The following is a 26,278-nucleotide window of genomic DNA, read 5'->3' as shown; positions in this document are numbered from 1 at the left end:
GTATACACGTAGCAGAAGCTGTATTTATATTTCCGATCGTGACACAGCGATATCTCGCACGCATTTTCAAGATAAAGAAACAAAAACTTATTAACCATCGTTATTCCATTCTTACCGATAGAAAGTAATTTTATGTTTAATTAATATAATAATACGCGAGACAAATAATAGCTATCTTCCTTTCCTAAATTTCAAAGATTATTGTTTCCATTGATTCAATGATGATTGATTCATCAGCTTATGTTTATACAGCACGATTAAAAAAAAGAAAATATTTCTCTAATTTTTCATATATATATATATATATATGTAAAATCGTGTATGCAATATACGTATGATGTTAAAGTATAAGCCGGTTCCAAAATATTCTTTTACTACCAAGCAATTTCTTTTAACGCGCCAGATTTTATAATACGCTCGCTTGAAGACGTGCCCTTAAATTGCCGCGTAATTGTTGCTCGTTAAGTGCGTGTGATTATCCAAAAAAAAAAAAAAAAATGCGCATTTACAAAGCAGCGCGAGATCGAAAGCAGCCTAAACGTCAAATTGCTGCGAAAAAAAGAACCGTACCATGTGGCAAGCGACTGCGCAACAACATGACTCTCAACATAATCGCGTCAAGCGGTAGTATTCATTCTGTATGCAAACTTATGCGGGATCTCGCGAGTCGCCTCGTAATCGCGTTATTATTCGTCTGAAAAAATCGCGCTATTCTACCATATTTCTATCTATTTTCCGTATGCCGGAACTCTTCTTACTTGTGTTTCACACTTTATATACGTATACGACACTCGTGTGTGAATTACGTAATAATTTAAACGCGACTCGCGCGATGTGGTCGAAGCATTAACGTCAATTGAGTAAACCCGCATTCTTACTTACATCGATCTATAATGTTACGCAGCGATAGCTGAGTAAAGTTAATGAACCGCGACTATCGAGGTGCAACCAAGCCGGAAGATCGGATGTCACCCTGAAGGACAAACGCGAGAGATAAACGAAACTCCGTACGTAGGTCGCCGCGTTTGCGAACGACGACTGCGGTGAAACTTACATAACATCAATGTTCTGAGTAACAGGTCCTCCGTTCCTTTTCTTCGCTCGTTCTCGAACTCAAAAGGAATTCGAGCATGAGCGAGAAGGAACAACGTTGAGTCAGATACTCGAGTATAAGAGAGAGAGGAGAGAAAGAAAAAAAAAGAGAAAAAGAAATCGCATCAGAAAAGAGATAAGAAAGAGAGAGAAAAATGAACCATTTATTATCCTAGAATAAAAAATAGTTCTCTCTCTCTCTCTCTCTCTCTCTCTCTTTCTGTTTCTCTTTCTTTCTCTCTATTTAAAAAAGGAGATATTATATATGTAAATAAGGCAATATATACAATATATATGAATAAAATATATAGAAAAGTATGAAATCTTAAAACGACTGAATATCTTTCTAATAATAAATTCTCTAATTAATATTCAAGTCGATATTTTTTTAAGAAAAATGTCAAAACAGATCATTATTTATTGCAATTTCCCAATTTTTCACATATGTCTTTATAATTTCAAATACTGTAAAATTCAATTTTTATTAAAGTAAACTTTATTTAAAATTAATACAAAATATAATTTTATTTTATTATCATGTTCTATCAAAGTTTAGTGCGTAAACAATTTTGTTTTGAGTATTAATTTTAATTTAGAAAATTATTAATGCTTTATCTCTTTCGTTAACAAGAATTTCATTCTAACAATTGTCGTTACAAAATTTGATAATTTAGGAGACTCTGTATAACATCACAAGATAAATCAGGTAAAAAATATAAAAGAAAAAAATCGAAATTTAATACGCTTTGTAATTGTCGTAATAACAGATAAACGAATTTAATAAATCGTTATTAAATTTGTATTTTTTTTTTTTTTGTATAAAATGTTATTTTAGATAGATATGAAATATAGACCATATTAAAAAAAAAAAGATTTAATAAAACCTAGATGTAAAAGCATTGAAACCAATAATGTGCATGACTAGTTTTACTAATAAAAGTTTCTTCTCCTGCATATACGTTATCAATTTTATTCACGTCAAATACATCTTTCGTATCAATCTAAATGCTCAATAACTGCAACTACATATTCGCATATTTATACAAGCGGAAAAGATAGAGAAGGAAGAAGGAAAAGAAGACAGGAGAAGGCGCGCGGTAGCGAAAGAGGAGGAGCCGAAAAGAGAACGAGGAAGAGGGTTACAGAAAAGACGGAGATGGTAAGAGTCCATCAAGCAAAACTCACCCTGTTGCATTCCAGAGCCTCCGCGCTGTGCTCCTCCTTCTGCTTAAAGCAGCTGCTGCACTTGCTCTTGTTGAATATGTTCGGCGCGAACTTCCTGCACTCGGCGCCGGTGCCGCGAACGCCGCCCGCCGTGCCACCCGACATCGCGACACGTGCGAATTAGCCGCGATCGTTGCCGAGACACAGCATCGCCTTCTTTCGTCCTCTCTGTCGTCCTCCGATCTGTCCTTCCTGGCTTCTGTTCCAGCGCCGCTCCGAAATCTCTCTCCTTTTCGTCGGAATCTTCCTTCTCTCTCACAAAGTGTTCGCACTCACGCGAATGTCACTTTCACGTCACACAGTCTCTATCGAACGCGAGCTTTCTTTCGTCGATGCAGAAATCTCGTTTAGCGATAACGCACGCACCGCTCTTGACAGAAGCCTCCTTACGGGATCGCGAACGCCGAGGTCGTTGACGTCGATCGCGCCGGTAATCTTCCGCGAGACTCACCGCCAGCTGTTCGGCAACGCGGTAATGTCAAACTCTCGACAGGTTTTTCGTCGAAATCGCTCAATGAGAGAAAGCCACTGTTCTTTCGAAACAAACTGTTATTTTGACAGTTGCCGCGATTTTTGTTCGAATCTTTTTTTCATACGAAAGAAACTTTTCACTCGCGTAAGCGACGATATAAAAAATGTTTCAGAACATCGATCTCGATTGATGGGAAATCCCGCTCGTCGTGATTCTCGCCGAATACGAAATATCACGTCACGTGTTTACAATCGCGCGTGTTTACAATCGACGCCGCTGAACGAGCGAGCATAACACAGTTGCGTACGCACAACCGTTCATACAACACACTCCTCATCGACTGTCAGTACGATCCGACACTCGCTTCACCTCGCTCGACGCGTATACACACACTCGCGAGTTTCCTTCGTTTATACGTACATACTACGTACATATCCTCCTTCGATCGACACGGCGCGACAGCCACGACCTCGTCTCACTGCTCCGACACTCCCGTGGAAGCACGTGGATTTACGAGAATCCCGCTCTCGCGTTGTCAAGTGTCAAAAACAGCTCAGTTGACACCGGAGATTCGGGAACGTGTCACCCGATACACGTGCGCGACGTTCACGTAATTGAACGAACGTGATCTCGCAATCTCGTAGCGCCACTTCAGGGCGTTCGCGAAAATACTGATATTCGTCGCGAATACTCGCGCCAACACATATATCAATTCGCTTGGCTGTGGCACACGTCAGACGATATCGTCAAGAGGGAATAGAAACTCAGCTTCGCACTCCCGGCCGAATGTCACCGCGAGAGGAGAATCGCGAACGCGTAATCCTAATCCCGGAATAGGAACGCGCGCGCGCGCGCGCGCGTGCAACGGGGATGATAACGACGCGATGACACAAGACACGACACGACACGACACGACACGCGCACTTATTACGACGACAGCACGGCGCGTCGCGCTGCCCGTGACAGTACGCTCGCGCGAACGTCCATCTGCGATCTGGCCCCGTTTGACTCTATCTGCGCACTCCGACTTGCGCTCCGCCACGACTCTCACCCGGCCGACCGCGCAACGCACTATGCACAGCGTCACTACGCGCCACCGCGAATATAGTCCCTCGCCTACGCCCGCGCCCGCGCCATCGCGGAGCAATCACTCGAACTAGATTTTGCGCGCGCATTCACTCTGCCGCCCCCTGAGATTCCTGAAAATTTACAATAATCATTATAAATATATTACTTGCCGAGCCCGTATCAGATTACACATTGAAAATTCAAGATTAAAGATTGGAATTTGATTAATCCAAATAAAAGGAGCTAAAGTTTTTTTTATTTCAATGAGTCAAATGTCAATCCGAAATTTGTTTTTTTAACTGAATTCTTCTGTCCTAGTGTACACTAAAACGAGATAGATATATGTATATTTGGAAGTTGGAGAGAGAGAAGAAACAAAAACTACAAAAAATTCAGGAATAAATAATAACTTTAATTTAACTTATTTGTGCATTAGTATGATATATTTTAATCACGGTTTTAATCACATGTATATCTCTCAGATCTCATTTCCTTTTACATTCTCGACGATAATGAATATTCTATTTTCAAGCTCACGACATGTAGAAAACGCAAAAGATTAAAACAGATAGATCGATTATATTATCATAATGTCTGTTTTTACTTTTCATACGCTTTTTTATCTCTTTCTTTCTTTCGCACGCAAGTATATTTATTCAATTCTAAATCCGAAAAGTAAAAAAATAAATCGACTTACGTGCTTCCTTTGCCGATGTAATTTGCAAAATGAACGACAAAGTAAACCTTCGATGTTTAAAATAGTGACGATGCGTACTCGACATCACGACTTTAGAGTATTCAAACATGGTGTATAAAGAGTTAAGATATGTGCTATCGCGTGTAATGGCAGCACTTTTTACGTTATAAGTCACACTATGGAAACAAAATTCAACCATGTAGCATGCAGCAGGTTGAGATATCGCTCATATCCTTTAAAATTGTATAATAGCAATAATAATTACATTTCGATTAACGCCAATTTAATAAATGAAAATAAATCAAATTAGCTTATCAAAAGTACGTAATATTAATATTAAATGTTTATGTTTTATGAAGAATAGTAAAGATTAAAAATTATATATTTTAAATATATTGATTTATTTCTATTATCGTTTTAATAATCGTTGTAAATTTGTAAAACCAGCTGCCAAAATATTACATTATATATTATAATATTTCATTATCCAAGTAATAGGATTTTGTCTACATGTTTCCTCAATACAAATTGAATACAAATATAATAGACAGATGATTCATTTACCGTATCGGACGACGCAGATTTGCATCGAACTTGGGATGCAGCTTGGAACCGCCATTCGGATTTGCAAGTACTGCCGTGTCCAAAAGAAAATTCAAAACTGCTCGACACTACTCGAGTCACACGAGTAACGCGCGTGCGAGCGCTCTATCAGCTGATTTTTGCATCTGGCGTCCGGTTCGACGAGTCATGCTTTTTCTTCCGGTCCGTGCAGACTGCCGTTTCAGTATCTGCGGGATCGACGGCGAAGATGGTAGATGAAGCTGGTGACAGGTTCGTAGGCCGAATTATTCTCCTCACTGTCCGCGAAATCTGACGTCTTTTGGGCGAGAAGAACATCGCCCGAGCGTGTCGTCGCGACGCGATCTCCATCGTCATTGAAATAAAATTAACCTCAAAGTCAGTGTAATATCGCGTACGGCGGATTTATCTCTCATAACAATAAATCTATTGCCAACCGTGTGTATCCAAGCCTAAATACTACAACGAGCATTAAATTCGCGAGTTTACGGTCAAGACGATTCCGTGAAATGGAAAGAAATGATATTTTTAATCGCGACTTGGACCCACGCTTTGTTAGAGCGGCTCGTATAAACTGCTGTCACTTTCGCCGTCGTCTTTCTCAAGCTTAATGTGTATATATATATATGTATATGTAGATATATTTACATATATATATATATATATATATATGTATATATCTCTTTTTATTATGCTATTTAATCACTATCAAATCACAATGCCCTGAAATGAAAATACGGTATGCTGGTCTTAATCTCGCCGGTCTCGCAAATACGTATGCGATCAAAACAAATTTAATATTGATGAATTTAATCGATGTCTTACATAACATACAAACGAAAGAAATTCCTGGACAGCATCGCGATTTCTAATATTGTTTAATATTCAGCACTCGATAATGTATGCATCGCATCTATTTAGTATGCATCCGCAGACGATCGAAAAACTTAACTAACTTTATTATTACACGAGAAGAATATTTTCGACCTTGTCATAAAAAAATTTTCTATAACTATAAATATGCATAACTTTGGCATGCCGACTTGGGAATTATGTAAATTTTGCATACATAACTACATTGCAAATGTAATATGAAATCGTCCGAAGAAGTGTAATATTATATTATAAAAATAATATATAATTTGCATATTTATATTTTTTTCTTTCTTATAGAGATGAGTCCTCTAATGTTGCCATTATCAGAGAGGTATACGACAGTGAGAATGCTCATGAGACATTTGAATATGAGTTAGAGAGAGCGTTAGAATCAGAATGCAGCTTAATTGTTATCGAACCATCGAAATTAGGTGATGAAACTTCTAGATGGATAGCAGTGGGAAATTGTCTTCACAAAACCGCTGCATTGTCAGGTCTTGCTGCAATTGCCACAGGTTTGCTTAATTTATATAAAAGAATATATATATATTATTTACATACAATTATTGAAATTAATATATCTTACAACATGTGTGCTTTTTTTAGGACTACTCTGGGGCGATCGGCCATACATTTGTGGTCCACTAGGTTTTACAGCCGTTATAACCTGTGGATTATATACAGTCTCTTGGCAATTTGACCCTTGTTGCCAATATCAAGTAGAGACTGATACCAGCAAATTGCCACATGTAGAACTATTAGCTGTTCTAGGTCCTTCGTCTCCCACGTTTCTTGTAAGGAAAGATGATACGAGGAGACGAATTCTTCACACAACTATTACATTGGCAGCCCTCAGCATTACTGCCTGGAGAGTATATCAGGCGTTTAAATGAAAAAATTATTACTGGCATTGATTTTGTCTTAAGCCAGAAACAATAAGGTGAGCTACATATTATGTCTAAGTTTCACAATACAATTGTAGATCTATAGAACTTTAATTAATAAGAATACAAATTCTATTTTTATTTCTCATTTTGACGATTGACTTATGTCCTTTGATACTATCTCACAGGTGAGTGCTGCTTATGTGATCTGATTAAACTATATAAATGCAAGTAACAAAAACCAGATTTTATCCAAGTTTTTACATTGGCATGTCATTTCCTTAAGATTTTACATTAATATATTCTTTGATCTCCATCTGGGAAAAATTGTGAAAGATAACTGTATTACAAAGTTGCAAAAGCCATATATATATATCTGCAGTCTTTGAACTGAAGGAAAAAAAGATATTGACATAAGTGTTCTTAGAATTATGAAATTTGCAACGGATACATATGGATTTAGCATTATGTATTTTTAGATTGTAAATATAAAATAGGTAGAGAGAGAATAAAAAAACACAGTATAATATGATATGTCAAAGGGTATGTTGCCTAGATCTTCTCACCCAACAGAACAATCTATATTGAAATGACATAATATCAGAAGAATAAGTTGAATATAAAAACTTAATGTATTTTTTTAAGCTTTGATTATTTTATTAATCACAAATATATAGAGTAAGATATATATTTTTTTCATCACAAATGCGCTTATAAAATTTTTTATCATTTATATTAGTCCTATGAAATGCAAATTGATGTCACATACATTCCTGTAAATGTTTTATGATAAATAATAAAAACTAAAATCCTGTACATTACACAATATGTGAACTCTCTTCACATAATGTAAAATTTGTGATCACATGAACAAGAAACCGTTCTCTCGTTTACATGTACATCGACAGAAGAGCTCAAAATATAGACAGTGTAATATAGTTCTGGATATTGTTTTAACAATAAGTATTAGAAATCAAGTTTAGAATGATAACCAATATACTTTAAAATATCATTGTTATATTATTATGCAATGAATATAGCACAAAAGTCTGAAAAACAAGAGCGATAAGATCAATATCTGAAAATCCATTTGGATTTGAATCCATTGTCCTGGAGATTTCTATTTTATACATAAAGTGCAGAAAAACATATTTTTATTAAAGACTTGTTTCTCCAAATGTACTAGATTAATAAATTACAATACTAGAGAAAATAAAATCCATTACATATGGAACAAATTATTATTAGAACAGAAAATGTAGTCATTTTCAGATATGTTAAACTTTTCTCAACAGGCATTAAAGGTTGTGTATATTTATCTGTATAACGCAGCTACATACTACCAACATATTATGTAAAATATCATGTAATATTTTTAATGAAATGTATGTGTAATCATTTGATGTTAAGTTTAACATAACATTTAATTACATTTTATTTAACATAAATTTTTATTATACACATGTATGTGCTTTTGTACACACACTATCTATTTTACTATATAAAGTAGAGTTGGACAAAAAGTCATATATATATATATATATATATATATATATATATATATATATATATGTAACGTCCAAACATGTGATCAATATATACAGGATTTTGCAAATTAAAATAGATAAATCTGCCTCATGACACTAGATTTTAGATTTTATTAAATAGAGATTCTTCTTGAAAGATTATTAAAACTATTATATTTTATGTGAATTTATATTATTTACATAATAGAGAAAATTTAAATAATGTCAACAATAAAGTAAATGATCATTTTAATAATATATTGGGTAGTAGCTTAAATATATATGCGGGCGTACCATCTCTCTCTCTCTCTCTCTCTCTCTCTCTCTCTCTCTCTCTCTCTCTCTCTCTCTCTCTCTCTCATTTTCCATTAATTTTGAAAATTATACAATATCTATTTTAAATATATATGCTATTTCTTTTTAATAATTTATAAACGATTATAAGTTTTAATATTAATAATATAAACATTATGAAACAAAAAATTATTATATCACTTTATAAAATTGTTTTGTTACTTAAAGCTGAAAATAATGAAATTTCTGTAGTGATATCAAGAAATGGATAGCACATTTGTCTAAACATCTCAATGTCAGTTTTAATTACAGTTTCAAAGCAATGAGATGTGTGTACATAATGTAAAGATATTCCACTAGCCAGAAAAAGTGGCTGCAACAGAAATAAAATCTACTTTTGAATATTATATCTTATTTAAATGCTATTCCCTATATAAAGATATTAGAAATAGTATATTTATAATCAAAATAAAATTATTCTTTATTCATGTATTATAATTAAATTAAAACTTTTTAATATTCTAAGGTCATATTTTATACAAAAGATACATATTACATGTAAATTTATTTCATATTTGACAATCAATTACTTTATATTTAATTAAATGGTATTTAACTAGTTTAATGTTACTCATTCTTTGCTAATTTTCTTTGCACGTTTTTGCATAATCCAGAAAAAAAGCGAAGGAAATAAAGTTCTAAGTACTATAGCAGCCTTTGCAGAAAATGGTGCAATAGTAGTTTCTTTTTCTTGCTTCAATACAGACTTTAAAATGCATTCGGCTACATACTCTGGTTGATAACCGGTTTCTGTTGTTTTATCCATTACTATATAATAAAATAATATCACAGAATTATATAGAAATATATAAAGTATTAATCTAGCATTTATAATATTTATAATATTTATAATATTATATATTATATATTACTAACATCCATATACTTGTCCATCTCCTGTTAAAGCATTAAGAGAAAGAGATGTTTTAATGTATCCTGGATTAATGACCGTAAATTTAATATTTTTATCAGACAGTTCCGCTCTACTGGTATCGTACCAAGCTTGTAATGCATGCTTAGATGCAGCATATGCAGATCTAAAAATTTGTAAACATTGTGTGTAACACAAGTAATCCTAAGATAATCGATATTGATTCATAATTAATTACTTGCCTAAATGGAATAGCAATTCTCCCCTGCACACTACTTATACCAACTATATGGCCAGACTGTTGTTCCATCATGAATGGAAGAACAACTACAAATTATACTAATGAATAATGAGTCTGTTTTAACCTTAAATTTTTTTACATAATACACTTACTTTTGCTCAATGCAACTTGAGAGAAATAATTTGCTAGCATGATTTTTATATCTATATCCACATTTGTATTAATAACTTCGCCTCTATATGAAATTCCAGCATTATTGATTAAAATGTCAATTCTGCCATGTATCCTTATGGCCCTTGACACTTCATCTTTTATGTTGTTGATATCAGTTAAATCTAATGGCAAAACAATAGGTGGATGAGTTGGAATTGTCTGAAAAGAATAAGAAGTGATATTTTTAATATTCTTGATATATTTGTCTGCTAAAATAAATATTGTAAAACATACTTGGTGGGTATTCATCAAATCATTTTTTACTCTCTCCAGTTCTTCTTTTCTGCGAGATATCAAAATGATTCTACAACCCCAGCGATAAAATGTATGAGCTAAAGCTTCTCCCAAGCCAGAACTGGCACCAGTTATTATTACTACCTGAATTACATTGAATAATATATATACATATAACTATACAAATATTCGAATCTCTAAATTTATTATAATATTAATTAATAATTCAAGAGATATTTTATTCAAATTATAAAATTCTATTTTCTATTTTTTTTTTTAATGTTAAAAGATATATATTACTTACCTTGTTGCCAAGAGTTGCTTTTTTTCGTTTTTGCTGCATAATGTCGAAAAAATGATATATCAGCCAAGGGATGGTTATCGGAAGCCCGAATAATTTAAACAACCACCATATAATACTCCATCCCGCTAAAGTTTCTTCCTGGCGTTTCATATTTATTATCAGTCGCAATTTTTGATACGTTAATAACAGACTTAATAATATATATATACATTCAATTAAATCTCCTATCATTCGTTATATAAATTAATCTTCATTAGGTAGATTTTTATTACACATCATCGACATTTGACTTGTCATTCACAAAAAAAAGAGATATGTAACCTTTGAAATATATACATCTCGTCATCTCGTGTCTCGTGAAAAATAAATATGAAGGTTGCCGCGTTTTTCTTTAGGGATATTCATCGCCTATCCAGCTTCAGTTGCCTTTCTGGCATTCATTATCGCACACCTTCAGGTAATATCCAATATAGGGCACTGCTTTGCAGATAACCTCGCAGTATTGTAGCTTTCTTAAAGTGTTTTAAGCCATCTGGAAATTAAATTCGAATAATTCGTTCGCACGATTATACTTTTTCATGCGGATCTCTCTTTAAATTCCACGATAAAAAAATTATTACATAAAACGTATATAAAAGGTATATCTTTCTCTGTGCGTGTAAGACTGTATCAGTACCTATGCTCGTAAAACGAAGGAGAGAATATATTTTATTCATTGGTTATAAATTGCGCGTGATAATCATCCAGGCGTGATAATATATCAATAATAATATATACGTAATAACACTCGACAGCCTGTCTCCTGTCTTGCTAACGACAGGGCCCAACTTAACCTACAAGATTTAACTTGAGGTGAAACTAGGTTTCCTTGAACGTCGCCTCGTGCATGTTATAATGCGTTTCACGTTGATGTAATGTTGATGAAACGCAAATAAATAGCAAATGAAATGGAAACTCACGAGAGCGAACAATATGTGACGTTTCCTCTCGACGGTGTGCACGATGCCATACAAGAGAATATGATATCTCATGAGGAGATATGCGAACCTGTCGAATGCGTTGACGAATGCGTCCTTCAGGAAGAGCTTACGGAAGTCTCAGTCAATAATACTAACAATACTGATATTGCTGAGTCGCAAGATGCTGTTGAAATTCTTACAGAACAGTCGGAGGAAGAGGATGACAATCAGGTGGTGTATCCGATGTACATCAAGCAAGAGGAGCCACAGCAGTATACGTCAGGTGACGACGAGTCCATGGCTGTGGAAGCCCTGCGTCAACTCGGCGGTATGTATCCATGCATTGAAAACAAGAAAATGAGCTGTCCAATTTGTAAGTGTCTCTTTACACAAGAAGAGATGGTTGAACATCGGTCTGTATGTACAGTATCTAAGCTATCATGCACTACTTGCGGAGAGAGATTTGAGAGAAAGATCGATCTGAATAATCATATGGTATGTCATCAGGTGGATCGTCCTCATGCATGTAGAACATGTGGCAATTTGTTTCGTTCTAAAAGCAGTCTGCAAGCACACATGCTGCAGGTACATCAAGTCGAACGTCCACATAAATGCACCATTTGTGGCTCGGATTTTCAGAGACCCTCCAGCTTATCTAATCACATGAAGATACATACATATGTTGCGGGACGTGCAATCATGCAGACACAAGGGAATAATATGTCTCAATCAATGGAAACGTTTAGGAAGTGGCCGGAGAATGCCTCTGATTCGCAAAATACATCTCAGATGCCATCTTCTTCGTCTGCTCAATCTATACAGAATTATGATGTATGTCAAGTTCAATGGCCAGTCTCATCATACAATTTTCATAACGAACAATCGACAGTTACCACAATATCGAATCATCAGGAGAAGATGGATACACTGCAGGAATTCACGGTAATGCCTAATGGTGAGGTGACACAATTCAGCGAGTACACTGAGCAAAATAATATCAGCAGTCCAGTTAACAATAGTCAACAGTACGATATATCCATAAATTCGTTTAATACTCCCGACGGAATAGTCAAAGTCGAGACGCTTTCGTATAATAACGCAAACAGAAAAAATTATGCTAAAGTCGAAACAAACAGTAAACAGTACACGTGCAAGCATTGTGGAATCACTTTTTCACGCGCAACTGCATTGGCATCTCATGAAAAGATTCACACTTCTAAAAATTGGAACGTACCGATTGAATGCGAATACTGCGACAAGCAGTTCCAAGATGCAAATCACTTGGCGACTCATCAGACTACCTGTGCCAAGAAGATAATGCAAAACAATATAGAGCAAGGCGTACCCAACAACAAGTGGGGCAAGCATGCTTGTTCCGAGTGTGGAAAGAAGTTTACGACCAAGCAGAAGATGTTTCGTCATCAATGGATCCATCGGAAGAAAACGTATTCGTGCGAAGTATGCGGTTCGCAGTTTGAGAAGCAAAACGAGTTGGATGAGCATAGATTGTCGGCGCATCCTGGAGATTCGCCGTTCACTTGCACTGAATGCGGAAAGAGCTTCGTGTCGCGTCAAGGTCTCTGGGAACACGGTAGAACGCACGCTGGGAGTCCGGCGCATTTTCAATGCGACACCTGTTCGAAAACCTTTTCATCTCGCCAAGGATATTTAATACACAATCGTACACATACCGGCGAACGACCGTACGGTTGCAAGTTTTGCTGGAAAGCGTTTCGGGATGGTGGAACCTTGAGAAAGCACGAACGGATCCACACCGGGGAGAGACCGCACGTGTGTCCGTTATGTTCGAGGGCTTTTAACCAGAAAGTGGTCTTGCGCGAGCACGTTCGATGGGTCCACGCCGCGGGAAAGAACGAGACAGAAGCGAGCAGTCCTCCGTATCCGTGCCCCCTGTGCGGTGCCCTGAATCAAGATCGCGATGAACTCTGCGCGCACATCGTTAAGCATTCGGATCAGATGATAGCCGAGGCAAAGGCAAAGACTAACAACGACGTCTCTCCAAAATCAAAGCCAACGAAGAAGAAATCATCGAAGTCAGCGTCTTCATGCAATGCACGGGCAAAACAAAATACTGCCTTGGAACATTTCATCTCCAAGGCGGAGCAAAATGAAGCCTTATTATCCATCACCGATACGTCTGATAAATCGGACGATTTGCACGTTATGAACGAGAAGCAGAATGCCTTCGTTGTGGTCACCACGGAAAAACGTAGCGACGGCTTCATAGCGATATCCGAGCTTAAACACAGCAACATACGGTTTATTGTGGAAGGCAAAGAAGACGAGAACATTCACGTACTTCAAGTAGATCAGAATCATCGGGATCCTCTCGATATGATTGCTATAGATAAGCAAAATGATACGGCGCACATTGTGTCGACAGAATCCGTAGATAGTGCGCTTGATGAAACGATCAGACAAAACAACATATCCACGATGCACTTAATTCAATCTTCTAAACAGAACAATACTTTAAATATAATATCGAAGCAGAACGAATCGCTACCTGTTCTAGCAATACCGAATCCCCAGAGTCACGAAAATTACTCCAGCCAAATTATACAAGTGAGCAGCGCAGATATACCTATGGATGTAATAACTCAACAAACTTTAAAAGAAGAAATAGATCAAGATGAACAAGATACTTTAGATACATCTCAAGAAGGGACATCTCATGTTATCCAAGTTGTACAGTATCAACATGACAGCGATGATGAAGAGGATTTTACTTGTGAGATCTGCGAAGAAACTTTTGCTGATAAAAATATGTTGAAAGAACATATTAAGGTTCATATATAATTACCACCATTACACTTTGCTGTTCATTGCATTGCTTGTGATATTCCACATGCTATTAATGCAACTCTGTAGAAAGTAACAAGTGTACATACAACAGATCCTTTACTATTGAGAAATTTATATCGCACAGAATTTATTCATAATGTTTTTATATGCAATATTTTAAACAAGATTAATTTTTGTGAAAAAAAGACATAATGTTATGTACATTTGTTACAAAGTTGATGTGCATCAAGTTAGTTTGAAAAAATATACATTTTATTTAATTATATAAGATGCATATCTATTTCTAATTAGAAAATGTTATAATTAAAAAGGTATATATGTATCTTTTAATTTTCAAAAATTTCTAATTTTTATTTCAAATTTAATTATATGTTTTATAGCTTTTTTTTTATGAAATGTTACATTTAATAATTTATTACAGTTAAATATTATCATGAAACTAAGAAAATTGATATTTCAGATATAATAGTTCATTATAATTTGATGTAAAAATGCAATTTTTTAATTTTTTGTCATCAAATGGGAAATTACCATAAGAATATTTAAACAGTCTCGAATAAACGCATGTTATAAATAAAGAACAGCATTCTTTTAGTATCTTTTTTTTATATCTTTGTCTTTAATTTAATTTAAATGTATCTTTAGTGAAAGAAAGATATTTTCAGTAAAGGGCAGACATGAATAGTATACCTTTAGTTTAATATTAATACTTCATTTAATTACTATTTATAAAAAGACTATTTTGTTTCAATTATTATATGCATAATATGTCACATTACCTTTTGTCTCTACATTATTATTTTCCTCGTGTTTGTAGGCCAATGAAATTTTAATAATTAATAATAGATTAGCACAAAGTATATATATGTCCTTCCCTTTCCCAGGACATTAAATATTATAAATTGCTTTTAAACATGTAGGTGATATACATAAGATGTGGTAAGATAATTTTAAAGAATATGGATTGTGTGTGTAAAATCAAGTAGATATATTCTACCATTGATTCTCTTGAAAAAAAGGCTACATATCCTAAGAAAATAAATAAGATATTTGCAATCCGGCATATGTTACAGTTTTTATATGTACCTATATATATTTCTGTTTATGCAACTTATGTTACCAACAAAAAGTCATATCCAAATAGAATTTAATAATACTGAAACTGTAAAATATGAGGTGTGCAATAAGAAAATAAAGTGTACTTTATTTTGTAAAATCATCTATTATTTATTACATATGTATTCATTATTTATTCAAACATGTTTAATTATATCTCACTGTTGTATATATTTATGTCATACAATTGTATTAAAATTGATAATTTAAGAGCAACGTAAAAAAGTATAAAAATATAAAATATATAGTATAAAAATATAAAAAATAATATAGTATAAAAATAAATAATAATATAATAAAATTAAAAGAAACATATAAAAGTAAAAAAAAATATTTACATTTAAAAAGTAAATAATTTTGCATAAAATAATATTAAATATGTGAACAAGTAATTGGTGTTGAGCTATATTTTGGCTATATTTCATTTGACGATGGAAACGCTCCTAAAATTATTTTATCCTTGTTTACTGAAAATTAAACAAAGACAAATGATATGTTCGCGTGTGTTGCGATCGCCAAATGGAACGCAGCAAACATTTTGTAGCATCGAGAAATCAACCAATCACAGGTCTAACGCAAACGTCAGGCTGGCGTCCTATTGAGCAGAAATCTGTAGCGGAACAGAACGCGCAGAACCAGCGCGATCAATCACAACCATTCCATTCTTTTCATGCCGTTCCGTGATTGGTCGCGCTGGTTCCGCGCGTTCCGTTCCGCTCAATGGCACGCCAGCCTCACGACGCTACGTTTTTCGTATTAGACGACCGATAAATTTATCTGTGCGTATATCATTTTCTCTGACGCAGTTATTTAAATTTATTTCAAACAAGTCGCTAAAATAAAATAGAGAAACAGAGGAGGGAAATAAAGGGCAGAAAATACGGCTGAAAGAAACAGATCTTTCAGAGAGAAACATTGGTATGTTGGAAACAAGAATCGCGCGCAATCACGTGTGTCTCGCCGGTAATAAATAGCGATAAGCGCGCAGTTTTTTTGCGAATACAGTTGTCAAGTTTGACCACTTATTTAATTTGAAATTTCTAGACGAGCGTGTGCTTATCGTCCCGAGTCTTGCTGCAATGATACTGGGGGATATTTTGAGGAAATAAGGATCGAATCGTTTGATCATCGAATCTGTCCGGATTCCTCTCCGAGCAAGGTAAGCTAAATCGAAATGAGAGTCACTGCGATGTTTATTTACAAAATAACTCGAGAACAAAAACGCATTTAAATCATTTCTTATTATTAATTGGCCTGTAATAATATTCATATATCACTCAACGAGATGGGCTTTCTTTTAATCATTGAAATGATCACGCAATAAGAACCTTAACCTCCATTTGAACGCCGTATCGTCGTTTTCGCGGTCTCGCCAGAAAACGTGTTTACAATCAGATACGCTTATATTACGCGCAAATTAACACGAAGCTAATCTTTTATCACTGTTTATCGCTCGTTAATATCAGTGATCGATCGTTCTGCGCGAATTACACACGCTGCAAAGTTGATTTCCAAGGGAAATCTAACCTGTGATCGCGCGTGATCTCTTTGAGGTTATATTTGTCTACGTGAATATTTTACGGATTGAACAGAATATTTCTCTTTGACGTACTCCAGAGTGGACTACTAAACGTCTCAAAGTTTTCTGTGAATGACAATCGTATAAACACTGCAGAAAGGAAGATTATAAGCAGGATGCCGACGTGGAACCAGATTCAGGCTCAGCTGCGAAATCCTAACAATCCGGTTGTCTTCTTCGACGTGTCGGTGGGCACCACTGAAATAGGTCGTATGATATTCGAGCTATTCGAGGATGTATGCCCGAAAACGTCAGAGAATTTCCGACAATTCTGCACTGGTGAATACAGGAAGGATGGAGTTCCGCTGGGCTTCAAAGGTGCCATCTTTCACAGAGTGATCAAGGATTTTATGATCCAAGGCGGTGACTTCGTCAATGGCGATGGTACTGGGGTGTTAAGTATCTACAGCGGTGGAACATTCCCAGATGAAAATTTTACTCTGAAACATGACTCTCCTGGTTTATTGTCCATGGCCAATAGTGGCAAGGATACCAATGGCTGTCAGTTTTTCATTACATGCGCCAAGTGTAACTTTTTGGATGGCAAGCACGTTGTCTTTGGCAGAGTGATCGATGGTCTGCTCGTTATGAGAAAAGTAGAAAATGTTCCTACCGGACCGAACAATAAGCCAAAAATTCCAGTTACAATATCTCAATGTGGACAGATGTAGTAGTAGTGTTACTTATTTATATTTATATAAATTCATACTATACATTGATATAATTGTGCCTGTCTTTAAAAAAAGAATCATAAAAATAAAATTAATATTTTACATAAAATTGTGGAAATATTGTGTATTTGGAATTATATACAAAAATGTAATAGTCTATGCTTGATACAATAATTTTACATACATTATTTTTGCAATTTATATAATTATATTCATCTTTTGTTCTGATATTATAATGATCTAATTTGATATATATATTTATAAAAGCTTGTAGCATTCAGATAATAATTATATGTATAAAATGTTATATATGTAATTCTTTATATAATTTTATTTTAGTTTTTTTTTCTTTTATTTCTAAGATTCACATTTTTAAGAAGAATAATATCTATAATTTATCAGAGTGTCTACTTTCTCGAAAATCGGGAATATTCAGGGATTTCTTTAACGTGTTAATGAAAATTTTATATAAATGAAAAATATCTTATAAAAGTTATTCAGTATTTTTTTAGTATATTTAGAAATCTAACATTGAAACTTAACTCCATGTTTTTTCTTTGTATAAATGAAAAACATAAAAAAATACATGTAATAATGAAAAATCAAGGGATTTTTTTTACAAGATTTGAGTAGACACCTTGTTTGTATAAAATTTTGCAAGATATATTTTTTTCTTTATCAATTATCCTATCGTATATTAAATGCATTTTCTTGTTACATTACTTTTAGAAAAAATGAAATATCAAAGAAAGAAAATGCGCACAATAGAATTAAAGAAAAAAATCATGTTAAACGTTTTATTTTTTGCATATTTAGTAAATTATTATTTTATTATGTCCAAAAGATGTGTTGTAAGTATACTATAATCTTTAATAGTTTGATATTTGCATATTTAGACTATTAAGAAGTAGTTTTATCAAAAATAAATAAATTTACAAAATTCATATGTTTATTATCATTGAAATTATAAATGGGTGAGTAAAAGGAAACTCAGTTATATCTTACGAACTTTAATTTTATTATTAACATGTGTACATATGAAATAAATATTTTATAATCATTCTATTTGTAAATAATGTAATCTTGAATAATTCTTCAATTTTGCCTTATCGAGATTGATTTTACGAATTAAAGTAAATCATCGGAGTTGTCCATACACATACATTTATATATCTGTATCAGTATTGATTCGACGAGATTCAAACTGTAAATTTATTAATCTACAATTGTTTTCTTTCAATTTGCAAATATTTTTCTCCAAACTTTTATTTCATAACTTTTTCACTTGTTTATTATATATCATAAGGATTATGTACAATTATTTTTTAAATTAAAATCTATTTCCACATTGATTGATGTAATGTTGTCATACAATTGTTCAATCACTTATATGAAAAATATTACATCCACGATATTTGAAATATTCTAATATAATTTTATTATTACACTACACAGTGTGCTTCAAAACTATAATGCATATTCTTTCAGAGTATTTTATAATTTTGAGATTTTTTAAATGAAATATTAATTATCACAATGTTTGTCATGATTTGTTAACTTATAATCGATTATTATATACGATCTTAAACAATACTTTTTTTACTAATTATTTAATACTCTTTTAACTGAGATCAAAGTTAAGAATTTACGTCAGAGATTTAAAATTAAGTATCTTTTGAATGTAAACTAATTGATGATCAGCGTTATAACGCATCTCCCCTTTACGTACAGTCTCGACTGTAGTATCAACAAGAAAAAAAATGTAATTCTGATATACTCAGTATATATCGAGACCAGTATAGTCGTTCATTGTTAATTCACGCGTAAATTTATTGAGATCGATACACTTTTATTACTCACCAGCGTTTTATATAAAATTATTGGAGTCCGTACATACATCGGCAGTCATTATCACATGTTACATATGTACAATGATTCATCTCACTATTGCTTCTATACAGACATATATATATCAAAATAAATTACGACTATACGTTAACTATACGCGTAGTCGCCTCTAAAGCCCATTTTAAATCGTCCATAACTCGGGACAAAATTTGTACGTACCACAAAATTCTATCTATATTTTTAAATAATTATATTCTTATATAATTATATAATTATTATATTTTTAATATTCTTTTTATCTTATAATTTCAATAATAAAATCTCTTTATCTTATAAAAAAAAAGCTTTTAAAAAAGAAGGGAAATTTTATATTAATCGAGCATTTTTACATACAAGTAAATTATATGGGCATTTGTAATTAATTTTTTAATCGAATTCTGTCACGAATTACGAATTGTCTAAAATATGCTCAAGAATCTCACGCTTTATCGTAAAACTTTGTTCAATATTGCGTGCATTATTGATATATTTTCACCGCAAAGAATCATTCGTGCTCGAGAGAAGATACGAACGATCCATCGTCCACAATCTTTTCGCATGGTATTCAACGAACGTTTGATCAAAGACAATAAATGACTTGGCTAAACACTTACGTAGCGATGCCATTGTTGATAAAATCAGTCCTTGTCGACAAACACGACTTCGGGAATTAAGTTGATGACGGCGGGCCGTCACAGTTTCGCATCACACGGCCGTGTAGCGAGGGCCCTTTCTATTATTATCATCTACGTCGTCCCGAGTCGGCGCCGGGGACCGTCATCGACATCGTCACGATCTGAAACCAATATAACGGCTGATTATTACTGTCATCAAAGCTTCTATATCATGTTAAAAAAAAAAAAAAGACGAAAAAAATAAAGGAACACAGAAAAAAAATCTTTGACACTTGATGAATGTTAAATACTCGCCAAGAAAGATAACACTACCTGCTATTGCAGAAACGATCATCGTCAATAGTATCGACCTGCGAGTTGTCATCGACGACCATGATAGGCGTCGCGCCATCGTGTAGGCTAGACTTAGAGATAGATCTCTTGTAGACGTCCCTGGTAACGCTCCTGGTGAAACTGAACTTGCGGACGAGTTTCTTGTCGAGAGCAGCCGGACTCTTTGGACCCTTCGCTCTGTACTCATCTTCCGTGCCCTCGTAATGTGCCAGCATTACTTCCGTGGCATGCTCCTCGATCACGCTGAGCGCATAATCAATGTCTTCTTCGGTCGCGTCTTCCTTCGTCACGCAGAACCGCAGGATATATTTGCCCATTACACGGGCTGGTATCATATGCAGTCGACCAGATGCATTAATATTGGCTAGCAGCTCCTGATTCATCTCTTCGCTCTCCTTCAAGCGGAAACACACCAGGCCGACTCGCACGTCGTTCAGAATTTCGAAACGCCTATCTTTCTTCATATGCGCCTCGAATCTCTTCGCCAGCCTTATGTGATTTCTAATGTACTTCTGTAAACCGTTGATGCCGTACGATCTCATGACGAACCAGAGCTTCAATGCCCGAAATCGTCTGCTGAGCGGAATGCCCCAATGACGATAATCGATTGATTCTCCCGAACGAGCGTGTTGAAGATAAAGCGGATCGACGACCAACGCGGATGTGAGCTTCATTCGATCACGCACCCACAGACAAGAACAATCAAAATTCACCAGCAACCACTTGTTGGGATTTGTGTTGAAAGAATCGGCGTGCTCGATGCCGGCCATAAATGGCCTCATTTCTGGACAGATGAAGGCGTTACCAGCGTAAGCGCCGTCCACGTGCAGCCAGACGTTGGGATATAGCTTGCATACAGGCCCGATCTCTACGAGGTTGTCAAAGGCGCAGGAGCCGGTAGTGCCCAGAGTAGTGGACACATAAAACGGCACCAAGCCGCTTGCCACGTCCTCCCTGATGGCCACCTCGAGTCGTTTACCACGTAAGGAAGCTTTGTCATCCGGCTCGAGTACTCGCAGTTTCACCAGGCTAATCATCGCTGCTTTCTCAACGCACGAATGCGACTCCGTAGAGCAGTAGGCCACCAATTTCGGCAGGAACGCCGAATCCTCCGTATTGGGTTCCTGCTCTTTCAGCATCTTAATTGCTTGCGTGCGCGCCGCTAACATCGTCACCAGAATACACTCGGAGGCCGAGCCCTGAATCACGCCGCCGCCGATCTTCTGCTCCGACAAGAACTCGGATGGCAAGTCGATCGCTTTAGCATACCAATCCAGCACGATCGTTTCAAGTTCAGTACAGGCTGGACTAGCCGCCCACGAAAAACCGATGCAGCCGATCGCGTCTGACAGTAGATCACCGAGGATCGAAGGGAACGAGTTGCCGGACGGGAAGTAGGCGTGGAATCGCGGATGCTGCCAGTGGGTGATCTGCAAAATGTATTGTTTTCACGTGCTAGCGTAAGTCGGGTAACCTACTTTTATGTTTTGAAATTGATTTATCCATGGAAAAGAATGGGACGATGGAATGAACGGCGGAAGTGCCGGTTGACAGCGGTAACTTCATTGTCACCGCGATAAAACGTTGCATTGGATTAAGAACGGACTTTGCGAGCGTTTGTAGACAAAGTAGCGATATATCATTTCTCGAAGCCATTATCTTCTTCAAAAATAAAGATAGGAATATTGTGACGTTGCTGCTGTCCTTCAGTTTTCAACCGGCTGATTACTCGACTGGTTGTATATACGCTGCCATGAAATTACTTTTACTTTTAAAATTCTTTTTTATCACACTTGACAATTTATAAGATTGTCCCTTATATTTTATCTTTCTCTAAATATCATATTAATACTGATATATCTAAAAGTATAGATTCTTTAGTAAAAAAAAAAATTTATTAAGTAAATTTCCATCTCTTAAACATATTGATTTTAAATTTTGAATGAAAATATTGTATATTCCACGAATTTTCTGAGATGGTATTCTACATTGTATCACATTAATTTGTATTTGAAAATTATTATTGGTTAAAACTATCATCATACTCCTACATGGTTTACATAATATGTGTTGCATCATATATGTTTTTATATCATCATGTACTCGACCTTAACTTTTGCTCAAGTTCTTCAAAGGGCATACCCATGAAACAAACTTTTTGTGTTACAAAAATGCGTCGCGATTTATTCATCACATCATTAATTTTCTAAATCGCCGGGAGTGAAAACGGCAGAGCGATAGGTTCTTATCTATCTCCTTTTTCTTCTCTCTTTCACGTGCACGAATATTATTTATATCGGCAGGGCGGAGGGGAGGGGGGCAAGGGAAGGGTTGAAATCAATGGCGAGAAGGAGAGAGAGAGAAAAGAGAAATCGATAATTGTTAGCTACAATCGCCGACAGGTAACTCACTCCGGGCATTATTTTGCTGTCGACGTCCCTCATGATGGCGTCCCATGATTCCGGCTTGAGAGGTGCTTCCTTCGGCATCAGATGTCTCAGATAGCCGGGATCGACGTTCGCCGTCACCCTTTTGCCCTCTAACGTACGAATGTACTCGCAGATGTACTCGATCATTTCCTTACCGCGTACACGGAATTCATCGATGTTCATGATGCCAAAATAAAAGCCCCCCCGGCTGAAAAGTAGCGATTTTTGTGAAGAAATGCGCGTGAAATCATGCAGAGCAAACGCCCGCCTAATTAGATATGCTTAATTACGCCGCGTGTGTTCGTGACTTTTTTTTAATGTTTCTGTCAACACGCCGATGCGCCTATTATCCTTCTATATTTGCTTTAGAAAAAGATCATTTCTTCGATGCTCTTACAAGGATTCTTCGCGGCGTATTAATTCTTTCGAGCAAAAGAAAATGTGCTATCGGCGAATACATCTAATAATAATTCGCGAAAGTATTATGAAAAATAACGTCGTGGAATGCTCGTGCATTGAATTAATTACACACGAGGTATCACATCATAAATATTACAGAAGCAAAAACAAAGACCATATAAATTCTACTAATTTTACGACATTTGACGAATATTCTAGAATAATCTTTGATTCCAAAAAGTACAGTGTAATTGTAAGGTTATCTTATCAGATAAATTCTATTATCATTATTAATTCACATTTTTTTCTTTAATAAATAAAGCGTATTTAATTTTTCTGTAATATAAACAAATATGGATTTCCAGACGTAATTCTTAAAGAGTCGAGTAGTGAACGAAACTGTTGAACAATATAAATCATCGGTACTTTCACATTTCTTTTCTGCTACCGCTACTTTGACGGGAAAAGTCGAATTCGAAAATTCTTTATACTAAATCTTTTTGCAACAAATACAGACACGGTTTTAAAATACAACAATTTTTTAAAGAGTTGTAAAAGTCACATCGCATTTTTTTTTTTTTTTTAAAGAATCGAGACAACGAAGAGTGGCGAAAATGATGACATTGAAAAGCCTCGACGTATAATTCGTTAATTTCACTCACGTTTTATTTCCGCTACCGTTCGAGAAATCGCTCCACTTTGGCGGAAAATCGGCCTTCTCAGTCGCGCGAATTTTTCGTTCCCGTAACTCGAGTGCCGCGCGATTTTTCCTCGCACGTGTCGAACATTTGCCGCGACCCACGTCAGACGAGTGACTAGTAGCACCTGTCGAAGCGCCGGTCAGTTTTATGCGCGTCTCGACTCCATACGTCCCTGCTGTCACGCAGATAAAATTAAGATGAGGAGAGAGAGAAGAATCTAGGAAGAAAACGTAGTGAAATTTATTTTCCTAAAACCTAAAGATGAATTATAAAACAGATAATTCGATCAGATACCTTTCTAAGGGCGATATATTTTATTGTTAGATCATCATTTTTTATCAATCTCGACACAGATTTAATCCGTGTGAATTCTTTATTCTAGATCATTAGTGTAAAATATTGAACACAAACATTTCAACGTGAATGTCATCTAAAGATGAAATCTTAAAATAGAAATAAAACAAATAATAATAAAAAATTAATATTTTATTATATTAAAAAAAAAATAATTTTTGGGAAGGAAAGATCATATAAATTGTGATAGGAATTGACTAATTAGTCAAAATCGGCAAATAAAAAAAAATAGAAAAAGACAAATAAAATCCGAGCGCAGAAGGTAATGTAGCGCAAAAAGATCTATAGAAATGTTTAAAAAAACTCAATTATTTAATAGATGTATGTTTTGGTCCATCTTCAGACCATGAAAATGAGCTATTCAATTAAAAAAAAAAAAAATTATTTTTTCTTTTGCGCTCAACTTTTATTTGCTTTCTTCTACGCTTATTTTAATTTTTTTTGTAGAGCTTTAGATATCTTTAATGAATTAGTATTACAAGTCTTTTTAATCGTTTTGCAAGACTTTTTTTAATGAATCTTTTTAAATATATAGTGTCTGTATAATAGGAATTAATAGATGTATTTCTCATCTATATTTCCACTCAGTGATTTACAACATTGATCATTGTTGTTATAAGACTGACGCTAGCTTCTCTTTTCTTTTATCCAATGTTTTTAATAATTAAAGGAAACGAACGTATTTCCAGTAACAAGTATTGAGAGATTCAGACGACTTTGCAGTAGTCGTGTCATTTCCTACGTAACATTGATTTTTTTTCCTTCATGTGATATTTCTTCGATCGACGCGATGCAAATACAATGCGAAAATTCGCGAAAGCCGATGTAGCAAGCCCAGCATCAATGACTGTGGTGTTGCTATATAGCGGGGTCGCCGTTTGAATAAACGTCTCATGCACAGTGTACTGTATTGCGCGCATAGGGGGTAAGTTCTCGCCCCTCTGCCCTCTTCGTCCCTCCATCGTTTTATTAATAGACATTTACTCTTCACCTACATTTACAACACACCCTGTGGAAGCGGTGACAGGTCACCGGTCAATCTTCGTAATACACACACACATACATTGATCACTGCTCGTTTTCTCATCGCCACCTTCACGCATGATCTACTCGCATCCGTCGTTTTTCGAATTGGATCCCCCCTATTGGATCCCAGAGCTTCGATGCTCGTGAACGCGTGAGAAGTAATTAAATCGAGTTTGTATTGGTCGGCAGCCCTTTTGCGCGTGTATTATAATAGTGATTTTTCGACGAAATTAGCGAACCTGAAATCGCCGATATACACGGGCTGTCGCAGATTTATCTATTAAATGTCCATATTTCGCATACGATTTCTTAAATTGATTTATCGATATTTTTCTGACAAAACAATACATCGAAGTATTAATTTATAGTTTTTAATTATAAATTATGTATATAATGAATGATAAGTGATTTTAAAGATATAAGAACTTCTTTTTGTTTCATCAATTAACGAAAATATCTTCTTTTCATTATCGTGATAAAATTTTTTGTCAAAAGTAAAGTTATTAAATTTTGTCTTAACGTCATCGATTCTTGCAATTTTTTTTTAAATGTACGTATATGTTGTGGTAGATAATATATTATATTTATTTTTACTCAAATCTATCTAATTTAAGTTTATATTATGTTATATATTTAACTTTTTTTTCGAAGTTTGTTTACACATTCAAGAATCTTATCATAGGATATTCAACAAAATTTTTAAACTCTTTTCCAACATATATAAA

The 26,278-nt window shown here is 34.9% G+C and overlaps 6 protein-coding genes across 12 annotated transcripts in view; 3 read left to right on the top strand and 3 right to left on the bottom strand.

The window, feature by feature from the left end:
• Positions 1-5,201, bottom strand: part of Osp (myosin phosphatase Rho interacting protein outspread) — a 163,828-nt gene extending 158,627 nt beyond the window's left edge. For 2 of the 3 annotated variants that reach the window (XM_072892505.1, XM_072892506.1), the window contains exons 1-2: positions 5,118-5,201; positions 2,278-3,987 (exon numbers count right to left, since the gene is read on the bottom strand). In XM_072892505.1, coding sequence (XP_072748606.1) covers positions 2,278-2,421 — 144 coding nt within the window. In that variant the 5' untranslated portion in view covers positions 2,422-3,987; positions 5,118-5,201. Of the gene's footprint in view, positions 1-2,277; positions 3,988-5,117 lie in introns of those variants that run through there. The other variant, XM_072892504.1, reaches the window with a different exon arrangement.
• Positions 5,202-5,238: 37 nt separating this feature from the next.
• Pmi (Transmembrane protein Pmi) lies at positions 5,239-7,773 on the top strand. The gene is made up of 4 exons (XM_072892519.1): positions 5,239-5,387; positions 6,309-6,526; positions 6,618-6,951; positions 7,084-7,773. The coding sequence occupies exons 1-3, from the start codon at positions 5,365-5,367 to the stop codon at positions 6,902-6,904; spliced, it is 528 nt and encodes a 175-aa protein (XP_072748620.1). The 5' UTR covers positions 5,239-5,364; the 3' UTR covers positions 6,905-6,951; positions 7,084-7,773.
• A 1,452-nt stretch (positions 7,774-9,225) lies between these two features.
• Positions 9,226-11,012, bottom strand: LOC140665911 (dehydrogenase/reductase SDR family protein 7-like). The gene is made up of 6 exons (XM_072892512.1): positions 10,639-11,012; positions 10,335-10,478; positions 10,040-10,259; positions 9,889-9,973; positions 9,652-9,812; positions 9,226-9,543 (listed from the first exon to the last, which is right to left on the bottom strand). The coding sequence occupies exons 1-6, from the start codon at positions 10,867-10,869 to the stop codon at positions 9,347-9,349; spliced, it is 1,038 nt and encodes a 345-aa protein (XP_072748613.1). The 5' UTR covers positions 10,870-11,012; the 3' UTR covers positions 9,226-9,346.
• A 90-nt stretch (positions 11,013-11,102) lies between these two features.
• LOC140665909 (uncharacterized) lies at positions 11,103-15,696 on the top strand. Of its 2 annotated transcripts, XM_072892508.1 has the most exons (2): positions 11,778-11,925; positions 12,237-15,696. In XM_072892508.1, exons 1-2 carry the CDS (start codon positions 11,779-11,781, stop codon positions 14,415-14,417), a joined length of 2,328 nt encoding a protein of 775 aa, XP_072748609.1. In that variant the 5' UTR covers position 11,778; the 3' UTR covers positions 14,418-15,696. The 2 variants fall into 2 exon arrangements, with proteins under 2 accessions (XP_072748608.1, XP_072748609.1); XM_072892507.1 differs by having other exon boundaries at positions 11,103-15,696.
• A 565-nt stretch (positions 15,697-16,261) lies between these two features.
• On the top strand, positions 16,262-17,909 carry LOC140665915 (peptidyl-prolyl cis-trans isomerase H). 3 transcript variants are annotated; one of them, XM_072892517.1, is made up of 3 exons: positions 16,262-16,457; positions 16,584-16,698; positions 17,215-17,909. In XM_072892517.1, the coding sequence occupies exon 3, from the start codon at positions 17,235-17,237 to the stop codon at positions 17,787-17,789; it is 555 nt and encodes a 184-aa protein (XP_072748618.1). In that variant the 5' UTR covers positions 16,262-16,457; positions 16,584-16,698; positions 17,215-17,234; the 3' UTR covers positions 17,790-17,909. The 3 variants fall into 3 exon arrangements, with proteins under 3 accessions (XP_072748618.1, XP_072748616.1, XP_072748619.1); XM_072892515.1 differs by having other exon boundaries at positions 17,157-17,908; XM_072892518.1 differs by lacking the exon at positions 16,262-16,457 and having other exon boundaries at positions 16,578-16,698; positions 17,157-17,908.
• A 1,689-nt stretch (positions 17,910-19,598) lies between these two features.
• On the bottom strand, positions 19,599-24,311 carry LOC140665903 (tyrosine decarboxylase). 2 transcript variants are annotated; one of them, XR_012046673.1, is made up of 4 exons: positions 23,056-24,311; positions 20,624-22,074; positions 20,291-20,472; positions 19,599-19,742 (listed from the first exon to the last, which is right to left on the bottom strand). XR_012046673.1 is itself a non-coding variant. In XM_072892493.1 (4 exons), the coding sequence occupies exons 2-4, from the start codon at positions 23,254-23,256 to the stop codon at positions 20,466-20,468; spliced, it is 1,659 nt and encodes a 552-aa protein (XP_072748594.1). In that variant the 5' UTR covers positions 23,257-23,281; positions 24,135-24,311; the 3' UTR covers positions 19,599-20,465. The 2 variants fall into 2 exon arrangements, 1 of the variants encoding a protein (XP_072748594.1); XM_072892493.1 differs by having other exon boundaries at positions 19,599-20,472; positions 23,056-23,281; positions 24,135-24,311.
• Between the last annotated feature and the right edge of the window lie 1,967 nt (positions 24,312-26,278).

Source organism: Anoplolepis gracilipes, chromosome 5, assembly GCF_047496725.1.
Source record: "Anoplolepis gracilipes chromosome 5, ASM4749672v1, whole genome shotgun sequence".
In the NCBI taxonomy this organism is placed as follows: Eukaryota; Metazoa; Arthropoda; class Insecta; order Hymenoptera; family Formicidae; genus Anoplolepis; species Anoplolepis gracilipes.
Note: the sequence above shows the minus strand (reverse complement) of the source record. Positions and strands in the feature narration are given on the sequence as shown.